Source organism: Pseudoliparis swirei, chromosome 23 (genome assembly GCF_029220125.1).
Source record: "Pseudoliparis swirei isolate HS2019 ecotype Mariana Trench chromosome 23, NWPU_hadal_v1, whole genome shotgun sequence".
NCBI lineage: Eukaryota > Metazoa > Chordata > Actinopteri > Perciformes > Liparidae > Pseudoliparis > Pseudoliparis swirei.
Window position 1 is genome coordinate 7,968,485 of NC_079410.1, and position 25,723 is coordinate 7,994,207.

Genomic DNA, 25,723 nt, shown 5'->3' on the forward strand with positions numbered 1-25,723 from the left:
GTACGTTTTTTTCAGCACACATGTTTAATATTTAATCCACACAGAGATCAATGCATGAATTTCCATACTGAACAAAGGAATGGCTTCGGTGTGTCTGGACTTCTACAATATTCCCTGTACACAGAACGACGACATCACTGTCCACCTGCTTTACGACGAACCGCCTGATCAACAGCCAGTCGGGTGAGGATCGGGCTGAAGCCGTGACGCATTAAGCGTCGCATGCTTTTCAATTGTTCGCATGACTGATTCACATTAGGCACCAGATCCTTCCTGTCACTACATCCTCACGAGGGCTTTCTTTTTCATCATTAGTCGAGCCTCGTAAAGCCCAAACTTCTGTTTTCACCTACATTTTGACTTTCCATGTGTTCCATGTTGGACCACGTGATCCAAACTGGTTCGCTATACACTATAATCTTAAAATCCGTCTCCTCGGATTTGTTTTTACCCTCGCACAGTGTCGATCCGTAAACACATCTTCCGTGAAATCCATTTAAACAAATGACAGCATTAACGATCATGGAGTTGCTGATTAGCAGTTAGGGGAAGAAAAAAAAATCAAATTTCTGGTGGAAATGCAAGTCAGTGTTTCCATTCACAATTTTGTACCCGTGTTCTTGCATTTTATTTTTTGCTATTGGTACATTTGATGCATGTTGGGGCTCTGGGCTTTGAGATAAGATGAGGTGGAGGCTTCACAGGTGACAAACTAAGTGGAGGAAGAAGAGGAGTAACTCTGGGGCAGATGCAGGACAATTGAGGTAAATATAGGAAGAGATACAGTGTGCTTACAGGGTGAATATAAGATCGATACAGAGGAGGGAGGTAGTTATGAGGCTGGGGTACAAGGCTCATGAAGATAGTTAGGACAAACAGGATGGCAGGCAGGTTACTAGATCAGAGGAGGTACTTACAAGGCCTTAAAGTTAAACGGTGATGGGGCAGGAGGGGATATAATAGTTACAAGGGACCATACATGGCTTGGAGGGTCGTTTTAGAGCCAAGAAGGAACTCTTACACGACCAGGGATAATTACAAGGTTCGGGTGGCTGGAAGCTTTTGGGGGGCAGGAAGAGGTTTCTTGAAGGAGATGCGCGGGTGTGGGTGTTGAAGCAGATCCGGGTGTCAGTCTGGTATGTAAGACACCTGCCAGACGATAATGTGGCTCCGCTCAGCTTTACACAAAGCAGGTTTGACCTGCGAAGACGTTACACTACTGTCTCCTTCCTCCGTCTCATCGTCCTCTCCATCTCCTGAGGAAAACGAGTCAACAGAACATTTAACACTGAACTGTTCTTTGCTGATAATATTTTAAAGTCGTTTTAGTTCCTTATTTCTGGATTTCACGAACCAATATTACAACATACAGGCTTGCATTTGTTTAAAACATCAGGAAATAAGCAAAGCTCAATACAAATTCAAAGAAATATTTGACATATTATATATATATGTGTATATATATATATATATATACATCTATATTATGTCAAATATTTCTTTGAATTCTTTATATAATATGTGCAATTTATATATATATATATAATATAAATATACAATGGAGAACTGGAAATAAACAACATTCATAAAAATAATTTATATATATATAATTTATATATTTACATATATATATGTATGTAAATGTATATACATATATACATATAATTGTTTATATATTTATATAATATATATATGTATGTCTAAATATGAATATATACATATATGTATATATATATATATATATATATAATATTTTTAGATATATATATATATATATAATATAAATCCACAACATTCAGAAACATAATTTAAGTGATTTTCTTCTCATCATTCATCACACAGCTTGAAGTAATGTATACACGTGTGTACATGACGTCATGTTCATGTGAAGGTGTGGCTGCTCACCGATACGGAAGTCGATGTAGCCCTCTCCTCCACTCAGCACCAGCACGTTGTGAACACTCTGGGCCTCCGCCTCTGGGGGCGCTGTGGAGCCCTGCCCTCCGATGGACTGTCCAGCACGCTGCCGTTTAGTGTAGCCAGGACATTGCCTGTCACACGGAAGACAAATGTCAATTTAATATATCATAGTATAGTGTATTATAAAAAATAAAAATATCGTTGTATAGTATGGCAAAAAAGTCATAAGAACATCATCAAATATCACATTTTAACATGTCCTTAGAAGTTATAGTGAGTATGTCCATAAAGTCACTGTATAATATGTAAAAAGAAAACAAAATAGTCATTGCATTATATTTTGGAAACAATTATAAAATGTGACAGTATAGTAGGTGGAATAAACACAACAGATTTGTATATATTCTATATTAAATGTATGTGTTACATCGTTGTTTTAATCATAAATGCTTTGCGCTGGTTAGTTGGCACTTGGCCGAAAAATATTACACATGGGTACATCATTGAAAAAAGATAGAGAACCACTGGTATAGTCTGTGAAAAACAATGCATGGTAAAATGTCAACACATTGATTAAAGAGTCATAGTATTTGTGCTTACCGGGGACAGAGACAAAGAACTTGACGGCATCTCGGTGTCCATGGAAACACAGCTGGGCTTGTGCCATGGAGCAGTACGGGATGAAGCTGCCGGTGCTCTTCTCAGAACCGTCGTCCCCGTACACGTGGATCACTCCCCCGGACGACGTAGGCGACACCTTGTTGGCTGAGAGAAGAAGCCCACGGGAGTCAGAAGACGAACCAACCAGGAGGTGCTCATAGCAAATCATATGTGGTGGCATGACAAGGATTACAAAAAAAGAATAAACACCCACAACATCCAGATATCTCCACAGATCAACTGAAAATGAGAAGTGATTTTAGAATATAAAAAAAACAAAAAAGTATGAGACACTTAAAGCACTTTTTTCCCTCTCCATGCAGAGACATGTTTTAGGCGTCGATGAAGCACAATAGAAATAATAATAACATGCAAAGCCACCAATGAGTAAAAGCCCTGCTCTAATTTACATTAAAAAGACAAAGAATTACACACAGAATATTGTTGGTGACCTTAAACTCAATGTCCACAGTTCAAAAAGGATTAATTGAGTGCCTAAATATTCAATGGCGTTCACATTTAAGTCATCTTTACGAAACAGGAAGCTTTACTCTGCAGACTCGGTTGCAGGAGACATGAAGGTTCGACTGGGCAAGAATCACAACAGCAGGAGAGACGGAGCGCTCCCACTTACCCCTCAAACCAAGGAGCTGTCCTCGGTGGAGGACCACCGCTACGGGAGGCGGAGGAAAGGGGGAGGAGGATGAGGAGGATGAGGAGAGGAGAGGAGAGGAGAAAGAGGACAGTAACAGTTATGACCAAGACCGTCTGTGAAAGAGGGGAAACCACTGGTTTCCACTGAGGGGAGGTAGGAAAACAGAAAGTGAAAAGAAAGACGGGGGAGTTCAGGGGCCGAGGAGGGAGTACGCTCAAGATGAACGCAGCATGAGGGGGGAACACCCCCTTGCTGGTCCGCTCAGCTACCCAATTATACAATCTGATAAGATGTGAGCTGATGTTAGTTTCTGCAGTGTCTGTAAAATAAATAAATAATAATAAGTAAAGTCATGTCCTATTTGTATGGAACTCAGGAATCAAGGAGAACAATATTCTCCACTGCGTCTCATGGTTTAGGGGCTTCAATCCAACATGTGAGGGGACCACATGATGGTGCTGCGGGATTCACATCAACAACAACAACTCCCAATAATCTTGAGATAAGTAACATCCAGACAAACAAATCTGACCAGTAAATATCCTCCTTGCAGAACACTGCCTCGAGGAGATTTAAAGACCACTGGAAACTGAAGGTTTTGATGAAAACTCTCAAATGTGGATTCAAATGTTTTCTCTTCTACCTCAAGTGCGCCGCTTCAAACCCTTTGTATCTGTATTTAAATGAAGCTCACGTCAAACGTTTTGGTGGCAAGTCACATGTCATGAGCCGTGGAAATCAAACTCACTCTCTGTGAGCGGGATGGAGATGATCACGCCGTTCCCAGTTCCTACCCAGAGGCGATTCCCACCAATCAGAAGTGCTGTGATTCGCACAAAAGAGAAGCCCAGCTTGCCCGTGCCTGTGAACGACAAGCAGAGTGAACGGAGAGAAGGAAACACGCGCATGCTCCACATTGAGCAGTGAACATAATCCGCGGGTCCACGGATTCCCTCCAAAGGGTCAACGAGGTCGTCTCACCCAGCATCTTGCTGACGTACGGCTCGATGTCCACATCCTGGAGATGCTGGTGCGTGTGCGCGTGGTAGAGCCGCAGGGTGGAGTCCAGCCTGATGGACACCCAGACACCATCGCCGATCCACGCCAGCTGCCGCACCTGACTCTCCCTGCGAGGGTGGGCGTCGAAGGACTTCTACAGAGCCGCGAGACAGTGACGCGTCGAGTGGATTGACTCACGGCTTTAGAGTTTTTCACGTCGTCGTCGGCCTCTTTCGTCGGCGGGATGACGTGACGGCGGATTCTCAACTCACCTCGATCTGCATGCTCTTGGGCTGGATCACGTGGATCTTGTTCTTGTAGCCGCACCAAACCTTATCATGCACGACAGCCATGCAGCGGATCGAGTGGTGAGGCCGCCCGAGGTCCATGAGGTGGTAGTTGGACAAATCCCACTGGCCGTCTGTTGACAAAATAAAGTTTAAATGATTATTATCTATTAATAACTATCAGTTGGTTGCATTCATGTCAACACAAAATAAACTATTTCACATCAGTGCTGATCAGTGCAGCGATAGAAGATCTTTAAAAATATAAAAAGCTTAAATTGGGCTTTTCTTAGTACCATGAAACTAGAAGTTTGATGTATGGGCATTCTGCTTAAACAAATATTTAAAATCCAAATACCCTCCGATCTATGGAATATGGCGAGGGTCCCGTCAGCGAGGGCGACCAGCACGCGACCTTTCACATGTCTGCAATACGAGAGGAGGCTGCTGCGGTTACAGGAGTTCACACGGACCAAACGACACAACATTTAGCTGTTGTTACAGAGTTCAACTGTCACCGCCACTTACACCAGGCTGAGCACAGAGTCTTTGAGTTTGATGGAGTGGAGGCACTTCTTCCAGTTTCCAACCGCCGAGTGGACGTAGAGCCTTGAGGGAGAACAGAGGCAAGAAACTCCAGAGCAAAACCAAACTGCATATAGAGTTCAAAAGAAGCGCGTCATGATATTTACACCACCGTTCAAAAGTTTGGGGTCACCCAGACAATTTCGTGTCTTCCATGAAAAATCACACTTTTATTTATCAAATGAATAGAAAATATAGTCAAGACATTGACAAGGTTAGAAATAATGATTAATATTTGAAGTATTAATTTTGTTCTACAAACTTCAAGCTCAAAGGAAGGCCAGTTGTAAAGCTTATATCACCAGCATAACTGTTTTCAGCTGTGCTAACATAATTGCACGGGTTTTCTAATCAGACATTAGTCTTCTAAGGCGATTAGCAAACACAATGTACCATTAGAACACTGGAGTGATCGTTGATGGAAATGGGCCTCTATACACCTATGGAGATATTTCATTAGAAACCAGACACTTCCACCTAGAATATTAATTTACCACATTAACAATGTATAGAGTGTATTTTTGATTAGTTTAATGTTATCTTTATTGAAAAAACAGTGCTTTTCTTTGAAAAATAAAGACATTTCTAAGTGACCCCAAACTTTTGAACGGTAGTGTGTATGTGACACAGAAAGAGTCTTCCCATCCAGAGTGTGACTAATTTCTTAAAAAATATAAACTTATGTAAGCAAATGGTTGTAAGATGTGATTTCTGTGTGGGTTCTGAGTCGATCTCAACGAGTGACTTACCAGCCGTTCTGGGCCCCGAGCCACATGGTGGGGGCCACGCTGGCGTAGCTCTTGGTCTCCTCACTTCCGTCCTCCGACTCCTGACACGTTTCCTCTTTGGACTGACACACGCTCCTGTGTGTGCAGACGACATACACACTTCTCGTGAGAAAGGGAGCTCATATTTCCCCGAGTGGACGTGTCCATATATTTAATCACGCCATACCTGATGGTCTTTAAACAGACAGACGCCGGACTCCTACCTGTCGGAGACGTCCGATAGACGAGGCTGGGGGTCGGTGAAGACGTGCTCGGTAAACGGCCCCGGGGGTCCGGATCTCAGCTCTGCGTGGTTGGCCGTGGACTCGGAAACCTCGGTGGCCTCCATGGCCTCCTCGGCCGACTGGGCCGGGGGACTCTTCCCATTCATGGGCAGAGCCGCGGGAGCTGGAGCACACACCGCCATTAAAATAACTAAATAGACAAACTGGCCAACTTTACACCTTTCTACACTGGTATAATTGAGGATGAGCCCACCTTGTCCCTTGTCCATGATGGGCGTGTCGGTGCGTGAGGAGCAGTTGCTCCGGGTGACGCTGCAGTTGGTGGCGCAGCCCACCAGAGTGATCCCGGCCAACATGCCCTCCACACTGCCAGCGTCATCGCCTCCCGCTCCGAGTCCTCCGTCACCCGGATCCAACACGATCTCTCCTGCAGGATAGTCGCTCTCGCTGGCAGCTGGATACAAATCGATGAGAACAAATCTACACAACTGCATACAACTGTTTTTTTCAAATACAATTCCCACCCTTCGACATACCAGGTGTAGTAACACCGCCAGTATTAACAACGGCGCCCCCTCTCACCTGGAACACTGGAGATGCAGAGCACGTGGGCGTTGCAGACGTTGAACTGGTCGACCAGTGAGCCCGGCTGGTTGGCGTCGATGATCACCACCTTGCTGGCGGAGTGGGTGCTGGTGAGGATCCACACCCGGCTGTTCATGGTGTCCGTCTCCTGGAGCTCATTTGACTGGGCGGACAGAGGAGACCACAGGGTGTTAACACGATGACGACCAACTGAAAGAGGACAGACTGGGTCCTTAACCTCGTTCATTATATGTGAATATATGATTGATGATAATAGTTGAGTGTGCAGTGTTAGTTTTGAACTCCACTCTTAGGAGTAATAAATGTCCTAAATTGGGTTCCTACCGTCCTCTTCTCTGGAGAGCTGTGGCTGCTCTTCTTGCCGGCTCCGTTCTCGTCGGCGTGCAGCGGGTCGCTGCCGCCCGACGGAGCTTTGGCCGGTACCAACTCCTGGCTGCTGGCCCTCCATCCCGTCAGGTCCACCCCAGCTGCACACCACAACTACAAGCACACATGCATGCCGCATTAAAACATTTAGATTGTGTCACACTTGAGAGCAACTTTAATGAATGTTACAGCAGCCTTTTTACCTTCGCATTGAAAATGCGGAAGGTAATATTTTGATCGCTGTGTATTTATTTATTTATTTGTATGCGTGTTATTCGCAAAACTCAAAAAGTATTGAACCGAATCGCATGAAATTTGTTGGGATGATTGGTTATTATCCGGGGACCATTTGATTAGATTTTGGGACCGAACGGGTCAAAGTTCAAGGTCAAAGGTCATGAACAGGTCAAAATCTTCTTGAATCGCATGAAATTTGGTGGGATGATTGGTTATTATCCGGGGACCATTTGATTAGATTTTGGGATCAATCGGGTCAAAGGTCAAGGTCAAGGTCATGGAAAGGTCAACATCTTTTTTTTTACCATAGCACGATACATTTTTGTCCAAGTGGCATGCAACTAATGCCAAAATGTTCAGAATTCAATGCCCAATCTTGTGATATGCGAAGGTATGCGCTCTACCGAGTGCCCATTCTAGTTTTAATGATGTTATTGTGATTTTGGTTCAGGAATAAGGACCAAGCTTTGTTCCTCCAGGTGGGACATTAAGCATGGAATCTAATCGAGACATTCCCCTCAGTCTCACTACCTGAGTTACTTGCCACAGTTGCACATAGGACCACGATTGGCCTCTAGACAAGTTGTGATATCACATGTCTTTTGTTTAGTTACATGTGTTAAACTGAGATTTAAGGTGAGCAAACATTCACCGATCGCTGTTAAATCCTTCAAGTGTAAAACTGCACAGAAATCCTTCTGCATTACCATTAAAACACATATCTGATTAGCGCTACGGTGGTTCCCATCCCCTGAACGCCTCACCTTCCTGTTGGGGTCCTTCTCTACCAGAGGACGGCAGTACACCGGCACCGGGACGTTCTTCATGCGGTTGTCCTCTTTCTCGACAGTGGCCTACAAGCAGGAGGTGATGAGAGGTCAGGAGACAGTCATAGGGAGTGAATTATCTTCTTCCATAAAGAAACAACTTCTTACAATGTTGCTGGCCTCTCATGAAACACACAGGAACATTCAGCGTTTGTGTATGCACTTTATACGTGCATAGAAAGAAAAATGTCACGCCGCTTTCTTAAAGTGTAACTCCTCTTTCACAGTGGATTTATCTAGCTACACGTCAAAACGGTGCAAAATAATGTTTTTAGAAAGAAGCTTCTATTCAAATTGTGGCACCAAATTATGAGATATGAGTCCGATTATTTTGCTATTAAACTCTATTGTCGCAACACTGGAAATAACCTGATTGGGCGTCATGTTGTCGCCAGAAATTAGAAAAATACACAAAACAACGGTCTCAGAATTACAGGTAACCGTCACCGTTCAATCGGGTTAATTCATACGAGATAAGAGAAGGGAAGCCATGCTCAACTCTTTCGGTCCCACTCGCCTGAGGTCTCTTCAGCGAGCTGTCCTGAGCGATGTCTGTCTGCCCCCCCACCGGCGGTGGGAGGCCAGTGTTAGAGACCCCTGCCTACGAACACACACCTGGGTCACACACGGGTCCGCCGGCACATTTCATACACAATCCCATGCCAAAAAACATTTTTAATACTCGAAACCAAAGTGGAGAAGACTGATGTTTTTTCTATTTTTCATACAGGTGTTGGTTTAATGTAAAGGAGAAATGAGAAACACATGTTATTGTCAATAAATCCCATAAAAAGACCAAAACCAACATGAAAGGATCATATTTCCATTATGGACTCAAACCAGAGTCAACGAGTTTGAGCTCTGGATGTAAATCACACTTTATCAGTTATATATGTTTATTTAAATGTTTTGGTTTGACCAAACACACTTGAATCCCTCATGAACCGTTTACAAAGAGATACAAACAGACAAATATGTGTTCAGCATTACATAAGCACCTGTGTGTATCTGTGTATGTGTGTGTCTGTGTATCTGTGTGTGTGTGAGTGTGTCTGTGTGAGTGTGTATGTGTCTGTGTGAGTGTGTATGTTTGTCTGTGTGAGTGTGTATGTTTGTCTGTGTGTCTGTGTGTGTGTCTGTCTGTGAGTGTGTATGTGTGTCTGTCTGTGTGTATGTGTGTATGTGTGTCTGTGTGAGTGTGTATGTGTGTCTGTCTGTTTGTCTGTGTGTGTCTGTGTGTGTGTATGTTTGTCTGTGTGTCTGTCTGTGTGAGTGTGTATGTGTGTCTGTGTGAGTGTGTGTGTCTGTCTGTTTGTCTGTGTGTCTGTGTGTGTGTCTGCGTGTGTGTATGTGTGTGTGTGTCTGTCTGTGTGTATGTGTGTCTGTGTGTGTGTATGTTTGTCTGTGTGAGTGTGTATGTTTGTCTGTGTGAGTGTGTATGTGTGTCTGTGTGAGTGTGTATGTGTGTCTGTGTGTCTGTGTGTGTCTGTCTGTGAGTGTGTATGTGTGTCTGTCTGTGTGTATGTGTGTCTGTGTGTGTGTGTGTGTGTGTGTGTGTATGTTTGGCTGTGTGTGTGTGTGTGTGTGTGTGTCTGTGTGTCTGTCTGTGTGTATGTGTGTGTGTGTGAGTGTCTGTGTGTCTCTGTGTGTCTGTGTGAGTGTGTATGTGTCTCTGTCTGTGTGTATGTGTGTGTCTGTGTGTGTGTGTGTGTGTGTGTGTGTGTGTGTGTGTGTGCCCACCTGTTTGAAGCGAGACGGCACACTCCAGCCACAGGCCTGCATGATGCCGTCATCGCGGCGCATGTGCTCGCGGACCTGCCGGTACTGTTCACGTCGCTGCTCTCGACGAGCCAACAGTGCCGAGTCACTGCGGAGAGACGCAACACTGTTACTGGCCAGTCTGGAAGCAATGGGAGGACGGGGAAGAGAAGAGAGAGAGAGAGAAACAGCGAAGCGTTAGCAGCCTGGCCGGCCAGCAGCGATGAAGAGATGAAGAGAGAGAGAGAAAGGCAATAAAGCGACATCATTTGTTATCAGCAGACATTAAACTAAGCTACATTCTAGCTGAAGGAAATGCATTTTATTTTATCAGACAAAAGTGATGAAAAGATTTTAAATATTTTTTGAATTTGTATCCATATGAGAGTGTTGTATTTATGTTTAAATGTTCAAGTGAGAGGTTGAAAACAATATGAGAATGAGATGTCCTGCTTTACACTCAAAAGAGTAAAGTATAAGAAATGTTTATTAATGTTGCCGGTCGTGTTTATTCTCACTTAAAACTGAAAATGTGCAACTTTACAAGTTCTACCATAAAAGGATCAAATCATCTCTTTAATAACGGCTGTGCAAACGCCATAAAAGGCTTTTTACCCAAGATTCACATGAGACAATATCCAGAATATTTCCTTTCCTCATGCATGACGAGCTGTGCCTGAATGTGATGTGAAGGATGAGAACAGTGTGTGTGAACGTAAACACACGTCTCATCGCTTTGTGTCGTTCTCAAAGCGAGCGAGCGACCAGGCGTTCAGACCAAAGCAGAGTGAGAGGAAGATCAGTGACGGAGGTTTAGTGAGACGTGACGGAGGGTTTAGTGGCGCCGCGTTGGCCGGGTGCTGCTCACTCTTCGGGGAAGAACTCCAGCGTGCGGTTGGAGGTGGAGATCTGACACATGGTGTGGCTGCGTCGCTGAGAGAAACCAGCGGGGGAGGGCGACTTGTAGTGGATGTTGACGCTGTAGTACGGCCGCTTGACGGGCGGCGGGCTGGACGACGTGCTGAAGAGACGTGCAAAGCTGGCGGATGGAGGAAGAAAAAAAGAGGTTTTTATTTGATGTTTCACCGGTTCATTAATTCAGGGCATCAGTAAACACGTACTCTCAGAAAAAAAACGTTTATTAAAAGCAGAATCTCACAATTGCCAGATGGTGGATTTCTTTTTCTCCGAGATATGAGGACTCTCCCTGGACGCCCTGGGAGGAGAGAGAGGTGTGAGTCAAAGGAGTGGGAATAGAAGTCAGACGCACATGTGGAGTCTCAACCCAGCAGACGCTCCCGACCCGTCCAGAGGTCGTCCGAGTGTCTCCTCTCCAGTTTGAAGCCTTCTCTCTCGCCTACCTGATCATCTCTGTCCACCGTACGGCCTCCTGCAGCTCCATCAGCCTCTCTTTGTACTGGTTCCTCTCCATCAGCACGCGGGCCATCTCCACTCGGGTGAAGCGCCGCCGCTGCGTCATCGTTATGTCGCCGTCCTGCATGGGCGATGAGAACTGGCCACACAAGAGCCAGTTAGTGATTCGTACACAAGGTCCGGAAACACAGACGTACCGGCAGAGGCGTGCAGACTTCTGACAGATGTTGTGTCCTGATTTAATGTATTAGAAATACACATCAACAAAACAACAAATATGTGGAGTTACAAGTTGTTCTAGGGTTGTACTGGTGGTGATGGAGAAAATGACATTGATACCTCCATGCACACCAATTCAATGTGTAGGACGAGTTAAGCAGAGGGGGATGGAGACGTTTTTCACTCACATCATCACCTGCTTCGTCCTTGGAGTCCCGGGACGCACCGAGAGCTTCTGCTCTCAACCTGCAGCCCGAACGCAAAAACACCGTTAAAACAAATTAGATTTCCCTTTTTTGGCTTTTGAACTTCTGCAGGAATGAGTTAGAGTCCCTGAGTGAAAAATAGCTGACAATGACAAAAATATACATCAGGACACAAGCATAGCAGAGTATTTGAACTTGTGGGAAGTCTCATAGGTTGATCCTCTTTATTTTCCAACCATACAAAATATACTACCATGTATTTCCTCTCTGACGTAAGCCGTCGAGCTTCAAAGGCGTTTTTAAGAAGATTCATTGGGTGTAGAAATGCACTTTATGGCAGGAGTAGCTGGTCCCACATCAGTTATCTGCTGGTTAAAGGCCTCCTATTACAACATGAGCACAAATAAACTGCCACACCGACGTGTTTATTTACTATGAAACCTTTTGCTCATCTGTCATACACAGACTGGTTTTAAAAGAGTTTAAGAAGAACATTTGAACTGTAGAAAAAAGGTTGAAATGGTTTCACAGCGACAAAATAGTGAAACTAAAGTAAAGAAAATAAATCCGTAAGACAGTAAGCTCCTTTTGCACAGAAAAAACTGACATGAATTCAGACATTTTGTCCTCTCGTACTTCACCAGTGACTCTGATGTTACGTGTCCTCAGTGTCTGGTGCCAGGATGTATTCATTTGGTGAGAAGTGAAGGGTCACTCAGGTTTTGATTGCAGGTCAACAGTTTAAACCGTTTTTTTGAGGTATTGCAAGAATAGTTTAACCTGTTCATTGTCGTCCGTCACATCTCCAAATGTCGTTTTCTCATGACATTAATTTAAAAAGGAGCATATTGTTTTCATCCTAAACTGTTCACCTCTTGAGTTCTTCATCCAGCTCCTTGACTCTGGCGTCCACCTTGTTCTTGGACTGCCTCAGAGCCTCCAGCTCCTCCCTCAGCACCTCCTGATCCCCCGACAGCTCGTCCACTTTGGCAATAAGGTCGTTTTTCACAATGTTGAGAGCATTTCTGTGGAGCAGAGTGCCGACGCAGCAGGAGGTAAGACATTGAAACCAGCTCGAGGAAACTACAAGATGGGCTTTCGAGTCCAGAAGAAAAGATTGGTAAACGTCACGATCCTACCAGAGCAATGTCACACGCATTTCAACATATTCTTGGAGCACAAACACATCTTTCAGCATGTATGAAGCCCATTTGAAAAGGCGGAAGATGTGCAAGGATAAACACTAGCAGACATGCATCATCTTACTTGGTCTCTAGGAGCTGTTTGTTCTCCGTCAGCAGGTTCTCCACCTCCTTGCCCATCCCTGAAACAGTCACATTCACATCTCTGTTAATCCTCACACACAATAGAAAACATCCAGAAGTCAATACACCCATTTATCGATAAGCAAAATGCATTTGACCAGATATGTTACATGGCAACACTGCCTTTCAGACCAGTAAGTGTCTGTTGAAGAGCAAATGAAACCTCCACAAAAGCCAAATCAATCAAATTCAAACTGATGGATTATTGATTTCAACACTCATGTTAACAAAGAAGCCAAATCAAGTTTAAAAGGAAGGTTTGCTTTAAAATATTGCTCATGATACTTTTTTTTTTTTAAGTTAGTTGACTAACATGTTAACGTTTAGTAGTTTACAACCTTGTAACAACACTTAGTTACAGAACAACCACAACACTTCTGCCCCCCAAAGTCAGTCATGTCATTCAAAGCGTTGCCAGATCCAGAGTGCACATATATTCGGGGTTGATCCCGTATCCATGAGGGGTGTCAATGTCACGCTGAACCGGTTGACTTTGATATTAAATCTCTATTATTTAAATAATTGCCAGACAGTAATTGAAAGTGTACGTGCAAGCAGCGAGGACTGTGCAACAGAAGCCAAGCACACAAACGTTAAGCAGAGATTTAAACTCAGAGACAAATGTTGACATGAGGACAAACAAAAGAAAAGCCAGAGTGTTGTCTCCGGACGTATTCACCACACTACCGATTTATCTTTTACTATTTTTTTTACATCTTCTCTCTACAATCTTTATCCCGCAGTGTTCCAAACGCATTAAAAAGTATTTTTATTCCACTGTTCTGTAAAAGAGCAGCTCAATATTGACACACATCTAAACAAAAGGTATGCGATATGCACAGGTGGTACACAATGTAAATATAAAGCCACGAGAAAACAAAACAAAAACAGACACAAAGGAGGAACTAGAAGGACGAGTAAGCTGGAGGCCAGGGAATGACGAAACAAGCAAATGTGACCATGATGGTGGGCAAAGTGAGCCTTACCGAAGAAATCATCACGAACTGGAGGCAAAAGAAGAAGAAGAAGAAGGGAGGGGAGAACGTTTAGAGAGGTGAAGTTGAAGATCAGAGAGGAAAAGAGGAAAGGAATGGAAGAGAGAAGATGCTCATAAGCATTTTTTATTATTGTAGGACTTGAAGAAGAGCAGCAGAGCTAAAGAACAACACGCTGCTGTTTGGCCCTCAAACTGAAACAAGAGAATACTTCTGTGACCCGACAGGTGAGTTTAGCAAATATCATCAGATCTGTTTTAAAGTCCCAGTGAAACAGACTTTTGAGGAGCACACTGTGAGGCGATGCATTTCCTATTCGAACATGAAGCTGAGTGGAGGGCTCTGAACCAATGGGATGGACTGTAAGTCTGGCAGAGTGGTGCATTATAAATAAGACTATTGACTGAAAGCTGAAGGAATGCAGACTGATTACAATAAGTTCACTGTGACTTTAAAGCAATAAGAAAAAAGATTTTACTCCATGTGTATGACTATAAGGCATCTACTATATCATCAGAAACTCCAATTACACGACCAAGCAATGAATAAATAACATATTTATAACTGTATAGCAGCATAATAACAATGAGCCTATTTTAATGTTGTATACACTGGTTAATAACTTCTCTTAGATGTGGAGTTTAGAAAGTAGAGTCAACAGAGTAAAATAAAAAATATACCAACCAATGCAGGTTCAGATACACACCTGAGAACTCCCCTATGGGTGTCACCAGCAGAAGCACATAAAAAGGGAAGAAAGAAACGGGTGAGAAGTTATCAGATGGACAAGAAGACAGATAAAAGCTCCTTTTCTATTTCTGCTGGATAAAAATCAGGGGACAATAAATCAAAACTTTAAAAAATTTAACAATAAAGAGAAACCAAATCCACCAAGTGTGGGCTTCAACACACTCTCTACGATAAATAATAAGCAAACACATTAAGAGCAATGAAATCTGAGAAATATAGAAATTATACTTTTAAAAATAGGATTTGTTTAGTCAGCCTTGAACATAACATGCTTAGCCCCAACAATAGAGTCAAAAGAAGTAAAAGTAGAAAGACAGAAATAATAAAGTAACACTGCATGAATGGGCAGCTGGGGTTTGGCGTGCAGCCAAAAGCCAAAAAGGGACTTTATGTTTTTTCATGACGTGACGCAGGGATGAACTGCTGGCCCGGCGCCATGCAGGGTCAAAGGTCACGCATAATTCACACACAGCGGCACATGGATCTCCTGCCCGGACGCAACGCAAAGCCAACGCCGTCCGGTGTGACGCGCACATGCAGCCGCCATGACGTCCTCTGCTTTGGATCTACACACTGAATCTGACGTCGAGCTCCACGTTCACCAGGAGGAGGCGAAGGAGGCGGCCGGGTTCAGGCATTTCCTTTTGAGAAGAAATACTTACCGCGCGGACCGAGAGGGACGGATATCACGAAGCTGCGACTGGATAAGAACTGAAGTCGATAAAACTAACACGCGTTACAGCCGTCCGGTGCGTACCTAGCAGCTCGGCGCCTGCGTCTACGTCTCCGATGATGTCCGACTTGGCGTCTTTGATCTCGTGGTAGAGAGAGTCCGTGTTGATGCCGAAGGCCTCGTTCACGATGCCCTGGGAGGGGCTGAAGCACACAGTAGATTTCATTAGACCAACGCTAGGATGGGACCAAGCAATCTCACTCAAGTCCTCAGACTTTCACCAAAATTCATACAAATAGCATAAATATATAAATACAGCTGGGACAAAAAAGAAAAGAAACACCAATGAGGAAGTAGCAGTATGAACTAAAATAAGCTTTTTCTATTCATTTTAATCAAAATATGAGACTTTGTTTTGGCATTCCTGTACATGTGTTACACTGCTGTCCATCAGAGATCTGGCATATTCCAACTCTCGTGGTGGAGAGAGTCAGTGTTGATGCCGCGGGTAAATGGGAGGCGCCACGCGGCGTGTGTACCTGTTCCCTCCTCCGTACACGCGGGGGTCCACACACATGTCCAGCTCAGGCGTGGAGTCGATGATCTCCTGAAACTCGGACCACTCATCGCTGCTTCCCATGCCTGGAAAAACATGCAGGAAACACGACAGAGCTTTAAAACTTCAACGCAAACGTTTTGATGATATTTTGTGCACAGTGGTTTTTAGCCTGTAGACGTATTTTGGGGACACGCTCTTACCGATGCTGACGTTCCTGGTTTCCTGGGAAACCTGCACCTCCATATTCCGGCTGAGCCGCTTGGAACTTTTCCGGCGGTTTCCAGTCCGCATGGCGTCAAACTCGGATTGCGGCAGGAAGCCCTCGTTAACGGGGGTGACGGTGGCGGAGGGGACGGAGGAGGTGGGCGTGTTGGACTTGCTCCCTGCGCTGCTGGGTGTGGCCGCCACGGAGTCGGACTCTGATCCATCCTCCTGGGTGGTTTGAGACACACAGCATGAGCGTCACATGAGCGTCACATGAGCGTTAAATAGAGTCCATTAGGAATTTCTTGTCAGCTGCTCTCTGGTTTATGGTACAATTCCATTACGTTTTTAAGGCTTCAAGTCATCATGAATGACACAATGGATTTAAAGGACATGCTATTGTCACTATTCTTTTTTGTGATTTCTTTGACTATTTTCATTTTCAGCACATTTATGGCAACTTTATGTATGAAAATGCTGATTTTCGGTGACTTCGTGATGCAAGAAACCCACAGATAAAAATAATGTTGATGTTTTTTGTTTGAAAATTGTTTAGCTCAAGTTAATAGCTCAAGTCAAGTCTTTGAGTTGTGAATTAATTCTCAGCAAATACTCAATTTCTTTGGGACTTTACAGGTTGTCCAGCTCAAAGTTTCTGTCACAGTACAAATAACGACACATAAAATAAGTCTAAAATAAAGCGTATGGCTCATAAGCTCTAGCTCACTAGCTCAGCCACTAAACAAAGCAATAGTTTAAAAAGAAAAAAGAAGAAAAGGGACATTTGTACATTTGAACTTAAAGTATTAAAGTAAAACATGAGGACACATGGGCGAGAAGCGCCATGATCACACACTCCATGGGAAATAAAATGGGCCCCGCTCGCTTGAGTCCACATGGACACCAAACAAATCACACGTTTTATCCAAGTGTTGGATTTTAAAAAAAAGAGTGACACGAGCAGGCGTGGGAAGGGAGGTGGTCCGTGTGGGTGTGGCTAGCGGGACGGGCAGCGGTAGGACTGGCCCCTCCCCCTTTCCACTCCCCGGGTTGTGGTCGTGCAGGAGGAAGACAGGGCCGCTGTCTGTCACACCTGATTGGCGGAGCACAAGGTCGACCGGCCGAGCTCGCTGACCTGCCAGGCGTCTTTCCCGGGCATCATCCTAGCCCCCCCGAGACCCCCACGTACCATGCCCTCGCCGCTGGGGTACAGGCTCAATGAAGGCGGGCGCTCCGCTTTGCTGCTGGCACAGGAGACACAGAGAAGGGTGGGGATTAACGCGAGGCCGATTAGTGTTTGTTAATCCATCTTCTTTTGTTTCTTTCTATTCTCCAGGGTCGGAGGTTTTCCTAACATGCGTAAGATGCATTCCCAAAATATGCTTGTTCTCGTGAAACAAACTGGCATCCTTATATAATAAATATGAATAATGTAGAAAAAGAGCGAGATAAGGAAAGAGGCAAAATGGCCCATTTAAAGCCACAAGGGCCCTGAGAGCATGAAGTCCAAACACACTGGATTCATGAGCTCTCTTCATTCACTGGGGATAGAGATGCAAGTCATTGAAATACAGATGACTACCGTTTGTGGAGGACTAAACACAGAAAACAAATCTAAAGATATTCCTTTAAATGCACAGTAAAGGAATTAGCTCTTCTTTCATTATCAGACAATTTAAAAAAATTTAAAGCACAATAACTGCAGACTATAATACCTGTTTATGTTTTGTTTAATATTAATGCATTCCCATTTAATTGCTGAAGACTGAGATAAAAACAAGCAGAGCAGGCAGACAGAGGGACATACAGGCAGACATACAGGCAGACAGAGAGACAGGCAGACAGACAGACAGAGAGAGAGACAGAGAGACAGACAGGCAGACAGACAGACAGACAGAGAGACAGACAGGCAACTTGTGAGGGAGAAAGAGGAGAAAACTGGAAAATGGGATTGTTGCTTGACATGACCTCTGAACCGAGGCGAGGCAAACATATGAGGAGGGGCATCAGCAAATCTTAAGTTCCATCTGAAGTGTAAATCAGGCCGGTTCGTACGCGGAGCTCTCGTGGGACCTTGTTGGATTTACCTTTTCCTCCATGTGTGGCGTTGACTGTGTACACAGCAGCAACAGAGAGCAAGACAGACAGACAGACAGACCGTGATTAGAGAAAGACAGGTGACGGGAACATGCCATGACACATGAACACACACACACATTCACTCTCATTCGTTCACACTCTTTCACCTTTACAAGTTGACTCCAGTTTTCTCTTAAAGTTCAGAACTTTTTGAAGATCAGCCCATTTCTTATCAAAACTCCAGATCATCATCACTTTGTCTCTCGAGTCTCATCAGTGTTGATAATGCGAGCGTCGTGCTTTATAAACACTGTGTTTCTGCTTCAGAAGCTGCACCAGATGTCCAACCTCTCGTCTTACTTCACGTTTTATTAGCATTCTGGACTCATCGGTCGGCCAATTGATGAGAACGGAAAGCTGGCGATAAAACTTCGAACTTAATTTTCTTCCTAATTATTTCCCACACGTCTCATAATGTCCTCTCTTCTCTGTGAAAGGGGGAAGAGTAGCAGTCGTTCATCGTGGCTCCGGACAGACAAACGGCAGCGTCAACACACAATGAGAGGATCGGAGCATCAAGATACACTCAGGACGAAACACGAAGCCTCGGCAACAAGACGATGGGTGGAAGTTAGAATTCAACTCCACACAAAGACGTACAAACAGCTTTTTGACTCCGACACACACGTTAGATCGACTCACGTTCGTCCACAGCCGGGGGTTTCTGATTGGCTGTTATTCCCCACCTGCTGCATTTTGGACCGCTCTATGTGTTCGACATACGTCTGGATCATCTGGGAAGAGATATGTGAGGAACATGTTGATGGATGAGAACGCACGAGAAATACCCCTGGACTGGTGGGTAAAGATTATAATGATTAAATCATAAGAAATAATGAACTAAATATATATTAAACTATATTGTGTGATCCAAAAGGACAATCAGATTAGTTTAAACTTTTTTTTAAATCATTTATATGATTATTTATAGTCGTAAAGACAATACCCATTTAACATAGTGAATTATTGAGCTGTTACGATGGGACGTTAATACTCCACACAGTCTAAAATAGGCTAGAGTCACAAATAAAATCAGATAATATGACTTATTTATTTATTACAAATCTCTTTTGTCTTATTTCATTAATTGCACAATCTTTGTTGTGGATGTTTCTCTAATGTCTTTGGTTGTGTTTAGTTATGTATAACATTAATACATGTCTGTAATTACAACTGGTTTCTTAGCGGCCGACTGGAATCTATGATGAAACATTTAAACTCTACAACAATAAGGTTTAAATAGTCGGCACCAACATAAAACACGTGGTTTGGGGAAAATGGTGTAAAAAAGCAAAACTGTGCACCTGAACAATACGACAGCTTCTAAATAGCAGGATCATTTGAGGATGATAATATAAACACAATTCACAATACTATGAATTAACAGGTATATGTTTGTGGATTTTTGAGATAAACAATGGAAATATGAAATAGAATATGCTAGAAATGAAAGGTGCTCCTACCTCAGTGTGGCGCTGGTGCAGAGCGTTGTACTCTTTCTTCATGTCCGATTCTCGCTCCTCCAGCCGAGTGACTGGGAGACACAGAACAGTTCAACATTTGATTTTTCCCCCCGAATTTAAGATATTTTGCTATTTTGGTTAGAGCTCCAGACAGAAAAAGTTACAGGGAGTTGTCTAAGTAAAAAGAGAGCAAATATGTATTCTAAGTCAACAAAAGCCTTATGGTCTCAAGATAAAACGTCCTCCAAACGTGTTTTTACTTCCCTTTCTAGTTCCCTGTTTCAGCTTTTGTGTTATGTTTTCTTTTATTTGTGTATCTGAAGAAAAAGAGCTGCAGAGCTACTAAGAGAAGGTAACAGGACGAGATGTGAAGTACATCAAATCAAACCTGTGCCCGTTCAACTAAAGTCATTTTTAATGGTCGCTGTTAGTTTGTGAGCTCCTGTGTTGTGTCTTGGGACTGCAGTGATCCTGAGTTGAGCTCTGGACCTTCATCACTCACTCTGGTCCAAGTAGTTCTTCGTCTTGAGCTCCTGCTGTTTCCCCTGCAGCTCCAGAAACTCCACCTGCACCTGCAGGTCCTTCTTCTCAGCTTCCAACGCATCCTCGAACTCAATGAATTTCTGATGGCAGACACAAGAACAACATGTAGGCCTTGTATTACACAAACTGCACTTCAGTGTGAGGAACATGATCTATGTAACGCCTTTGTCTCCTACAGAAAGGTTGGAGCTGGCCAACCGCTTCCTAAAATACCTCAGTTGGTCCTATAGTGTCCATATTATACCGTAACTAAGGGAACCGGCAAACACAAAGGCATCTACTTCCCTTTCACTTTGCCTGTTTTTTGACAACCTTTTTTCAAGTCCACAAAGTCTTAATTCTGTAATCCTCTGACTGCCCTGAGACTACAGAACCAGGGATATGGTGCAGATACCCGCCGCACAAAACGACTTCAACGCGATCGATGACCTTGAGTCGGATCCGACTGAGAACGTGATCCAGCACAGCGTGTTCTCCACGGTGCATGTGATCGCCATATGCACGGGGTGTTCTGGTTGTCTCGTTCAAAGAGACACGTTTCTACAGCAAATCAACTCGATGACAACAAATCTGACCCAACAAAAAGGGAATTTACATATTATTACCGTCAACTTCAAAGCTGAATAAACAGCGGTCCTACTGTGATGTTTATGGAGGTTTTCTAACTATATAATGACTGAAAACCAAGTGTATACATCAAATAAAGATGCTGATATATACAAACTATTGTATTCTTTTCATATAATATGTCATTTTTATATCTGGAAGGGCAGCACACTGTTTTCTAGGACTTATAATGTCATTTTCACACTAAAAGAGTGTCTCTTCTTCTTTACGTCTCTTTAAAAGGCCGAACTGGTCCTGTAAAGTCACGTCAACGCAGCGTTGGAGGCCCACAGTGCGCAGTGGGTTGGTGACTAGACTTTTGCTAAAGGACTTTTGATTCATGCAAACCGTAATTACACAAGTAAAATAACACAATGTACGTAGAATAACACAATGTACGTATTTCATGTGTTATTCTGTCCAGGATGAATAACTCATCGTTGGTGATGAGCTTCCCAGACAAACCGTAGCTAAGTGCGTTTGACTTCAATGTGGTCACACGTCCAACGAGCCACACTGAACTAGAGGCAGAAGAACCGACCACAGAAGGTCCGTTTGTTTGTTATCGTACACGATCTTGAAGAAATGTTCCCAGGTTACATGTGTTTTTTTTTTAAAAAGCCTCTGTGACCGCGTCGAACCTGCAGGACAAGAAGCCCGCTGTCCCGTTGGGCTCCAAGACGACGAGTCACACCAAATCAGTTTTACGTTCACAACCAACTCAAGAAAATCCCATCGAGAGCGAGAGAGAAGGTGAAAGGGGGTCCGAGACCATCGATGCGTTAACCCTTTGAGGAGTGTTGGCGACAAAGGGACGGGGGTCCCCCTGGCAGGCGGACGCAGGGCCAGACAGGAAACCACTAAGATGCTACAAAATGTCGGTAGATCTGGATCTGCTGGCGGCGGCATGAGCAGACACAGCGCTGTGGCTTTGTTTACCATCAGCTGGAGCCTAATAACCCTGTAATCTGAGACGCTTTTTGCTTGTTCTTCCCGGTATCTTGCAAGAGGGTGCGGTGCGTTCATATTTATCCTGCGGCCCTGAGATTCTCTCTCACGCCGCCTTTTCTTTGGATTAGCCGTTTTCCGACACCTTGAGCCTTCTAAACTTCTAACGTCTATTTCTCCATCTGTGTTTTTGCCGTTCGGTTTCTGCTCCTCATAAACACAAATCACGTTACAGTGCCAGGCTCCCTCAGTGTGCTCTGTGCACTATTGATTCCCCACCCCTCGCACACTGTCCCATCCCCCATTTTACCCCTCTGATAGTCAGACAAAATGCTCTCTGTTTATTTATCCCATTCAAGTGTTTCAACTTATTTGAGCTGAAGATGTCAATCGATTTTTCTCATTGGATGCCAACAGTTAGAGTCCTGAACGCCCATAAGAGAAGACGATACTATATTAACGTCTGCATTGGTTGCTTAATATATAAAGCCATGACATTTAATGTGTGTGGGTCTGATATGAAACCCAGGCAGCGTGTGAGTCTGTGCCACACTCACCACAACCTGCCCTGGACACAGAAACTCAGCATCATGAATCTAAATGATATTGAAGGGGTCGGCTCAACGAGATAGACGGGGAACTTTATACTCCAATCGTGGATGTGGGAGTCGCATATGAAGTTTTAAATCTATCTCTTGAGAAAATATCTGACAATTAAATGAAGATGTGTCGGAAAGACAGGGTCTGCTTTTGAAGTATTGTCTTATTTATAAAAATAACAGACCTTCCGGCTGCTTAATGCATTTTTTATGTTTATACATGAGGGTTATACAGTCGTCATATATTTAAGTTTCATTACATTACATTACAGTTTCAACTTTGTTATCATTGTTATGAAAAGAGCTAAAGTGGTTGGGCCTGTTGACATCCCTCATTTAACCCTCCTGTTACCTTAGGGTCAATTTGACCCCATTCAATGTTTAACCCTCCTGTTACCTTTATATATACTGACATATTTTACCCTTGGGGTCAATTTAACCCCAGCAATTAAAACCTCCAGAAAATTATTAGAATTAATATTGTTTTCCAATTTTAAGTGTGAGGTACTTTATGTTTGTTTGTTGACTACCTAAATAGCCCTTTAAATATATAAAAAAGTTGATATTTCTTATATGTTTGACAGTGAAAAACAGCCTGGGGTCAAATTGACCCGAAAGAACACCGACATTAAACATTGAATGGGGTCAAATTGACCCTAAGGTAACAGGGCTCTCAGCTCTTACTCGTTCCTGCAGTACCTGTTGGTCTTAAAGTATTACTTACAAGGCAACCACTATTTTATTATAAACATACTGGATTATTTTGTTACTGGATTATTTTGTTGCTGTCATGACATTGAAATAAGCTTAAAAATACTAAAACTTAAAAATGTAATATGAACCAGCAAGTCTTCCCTCAATTAACAGCTTAGAGTGAAAAGCAGCCAGATGAGCGACTCGGAGGGAGCAGCAGATGAAACAGATTAAACGCTGAGCTAAGCGGAATCAGCCGGGCTGACAGTGATACGCTGAGGCCTCTTTGGATGGGAGAAGGATTAAAGTTGCTTTACGGCTGCTGTTACACTGGTCAAAGGAGAAGAAGAAGAAGAAGAAGAAGAAGAAGAAGAAGAAGAAGAAGAAGAAGAAGAAGAAGGGGAAACGATTGGAGGTGGAGTTTGGTGTTGTCCACTTTTCTTGTTTGTGTTCCTGCGTTCTCAACGCCCACTGAGACTCAGGCTCACACACTTCACCCCTCAGAGCGCTGTGCTGTCCCTTTATCTCCGCCTATGAACACCATCATGTCCTTACTTTGTGTTGGCTTCAGTATTTGCATTTGAGACGTCAATTGCGCTGTGTGCAAGCACCCGGTATCATAAAACAGCCATATCAAATGAATTGATAACTCATTTATTATAAAAACAGACGTTAGGATTGTGTATTGTTGATCAAAGTTGTGACAGTAGAACCTGTAATCGTGTAAATGTGTTTCTATGACAGCTTGGACTCAACACTAACTATTACAAGTTGAACGTGTTAACGGTTGAGTACTGGTGACTTGCATCTTGTGTAAGATGACTGACACATGTTCACTGCTGCAGAAACATGACCGTCTGCGATGTGGTAACGGTTTACCGACATAAACGTCTGGTTTTAACTGCTGTCACTGCAAAATCCCTGGAAAACAGATTAAGATTAAAAGGGTATTTTCTGAATTATTTTTATTTTGCAGGACATCATTTTCTGTGCTTTACACATTCATTTCACCTATATGTCATAATAGGCCGGCGATTTTTCTGACACCACATTTGTTATTCTGATTTGGTAGAAGACAACTTGACCATGTGTCAGCATGGAGACTAAAAATGAACTCATGTCAGAGGCCTACACATGAGTCACGTGTCTGGTGAAGCTCTCAGTTCGGACTGGACACCATGACAGTGGAACCAGCAGCGTGAAGATGTGTGTGCGTGTGTGTGTGTGTGTGTGTGTGTGTGTGTGTGTGTGTGTGTGTGTGTGTGTGTGTGTGCGTGTGTTTGGGGGGTGACTCACCTCCTCAGCCTGCTTGCGGAGCGCCTTCTCCCGCTCGTACTGGGTGATGAGCTGCTCGTTGTCCTCCTTCAGCAGCTCCAGCTCCACCTCGTGCTCCTGGTTTTCCGTCAGCACCGCGTCCAGGTTCTCCAGGACGTTCACCACGAGCGGCATCAGCTCCTTCACCACCTCCTCGTCATAGCTGCGGATCAGCCGCTCGAACTCCCGGTAGATGCTGTTGGCCAAGCCCGACACCCGCTCCGACATCACGGACCCGGAGCCGTAGTCGTCCTGGTAGACCACCTCGTCTATCTGCAGCTCCATCATCTTGGCGGCTTGGACCCGGCTCCTGCTTTCCAGATGAGGAGGCTGCGCTCTAACAGCGTTTCAGGCCTGTAAGGCGAGACTGTCACTAGGGCTGGATCAGCTCAGCGCATAAAAAAAGAGGCGCATTCAATCCCAGTGTTTGATCAAATAAACAACACAATGAGCCTACGCCATGATGCCTCAGCAACAGATTGACTGAACTGGCTGTTGCTGTGCGTAACGGCGCATAACCTTGAAATTACTGGCGCTAATATTTTGATGTATAGGAGGGGGGCCCCTCCTCCTCCACCAGCCCGGGTGTATCGCCTCCTGACGCGGCCCAGCTATTGCTCTCCCCCCGCAGAGAGCATCGGATCCGAGGAGCGGTGCGCGCGGAGCGGACCAGCCGGTGGTTCGGCCCTCGTTGAGCCCATGAAGCGAAATGCCTTCGTCGATGGTACCGCACCTGCCGCTCAGCAGCCGCAGCCATGGACCCCGGCCATTGCTGGCAGGGGAAATAAATATATAAATAAATAAATAGTTAAATAAATAATCTAACGCTGCCGATCCCCGCAGGAGCCCGATAAGCCACTATAGCGCGTCCTCCATGTTTGATCCAGCGGGCGGCTGACTCGGGCGTTGATGGTGATGTCTCCCTATGGGAGAGGCTCTCTCTGCTGCTCGGATGGAGGAGCCAGCTGACCGACTCTGGATGACGTCACACCGTCTGCATTGAAGCAGCGGACTCACTGCGTCAAGTCGGGGCAGACTATACCGGAAGTCCCTTTTACGATTTCAAAATAAAGCCACAAAAGGAAACTACTTAAATTATGATCATGTTACCCCGATGTTTACATTGTGTTCATCCCAGTTTAATTTTGGAGACTGCAAATAAATAAAACAAACTGGCGGATTCAAAAAGATATGGGCATTT

General features: G+C 44.1%; 1 protein-coding gene across 1 annotated transcript; it reads right to left on the reverse strand.

Moving 5' to 3' along the window:
• Nucleotide 1: 1 nt before the first annotated feature.
• mapk8ip3 (mitogen-activated protein kinase 8 interacting protein 3) lies at nucleotides 2-25,479 on the reverse strand. The gene is given in 33 exon segments (XM_056406440.1): nucleotides 2-1,256; nucleotides 1,906-1,980; nucleotides 1,983-2,051; nucleotides 2,521-2,685; nucleotides 3,215-3,253; nucleotides 3,984-4,097; nucleotides 4,217-4,388; nucleotides 4,507-4,655; nucleotides 4,880-4,947; nucleotides 5,050-5,130; nucleotides 5,856-5,969; nucleotides 6,098-6,281; nucleotides 6,372-6,572; nucleotides 6,701-6,866; nucleotides 7,049-7,204; nucleotides 8,092-8,181; nucleotides 9,895-10,021; nucleotides 10,781-10,951; nucleotides 11,072-11,128; nucleotides 11,274-11,425; nucleotides 11,694-11,751; nucleotides 12,584-12,736; nucleotides 12,978-13,035; nucleotides 14,023-14,040; nucleotides 14,738-14,749; nucleotides 15,539-15,657; nucleotides 15,994-16,096; nucleotides 16,214-16,445; nucleotides 17,353-17,458; nucleotides 18,999-19,090; nucleotides 19,820-19,890; nucleotides 20,322-20,442; nucleotides 24,505-25,479. Coding segments are annotated over 33 exon segments (3,927 nt in total). The 5' UTR covers nucleotides 24,811-25,479; the 3' UTR covers nucleotides 2-1,128.
• Nucleotides 25,480-25,723: the final 244 nt, after the last annotated feature.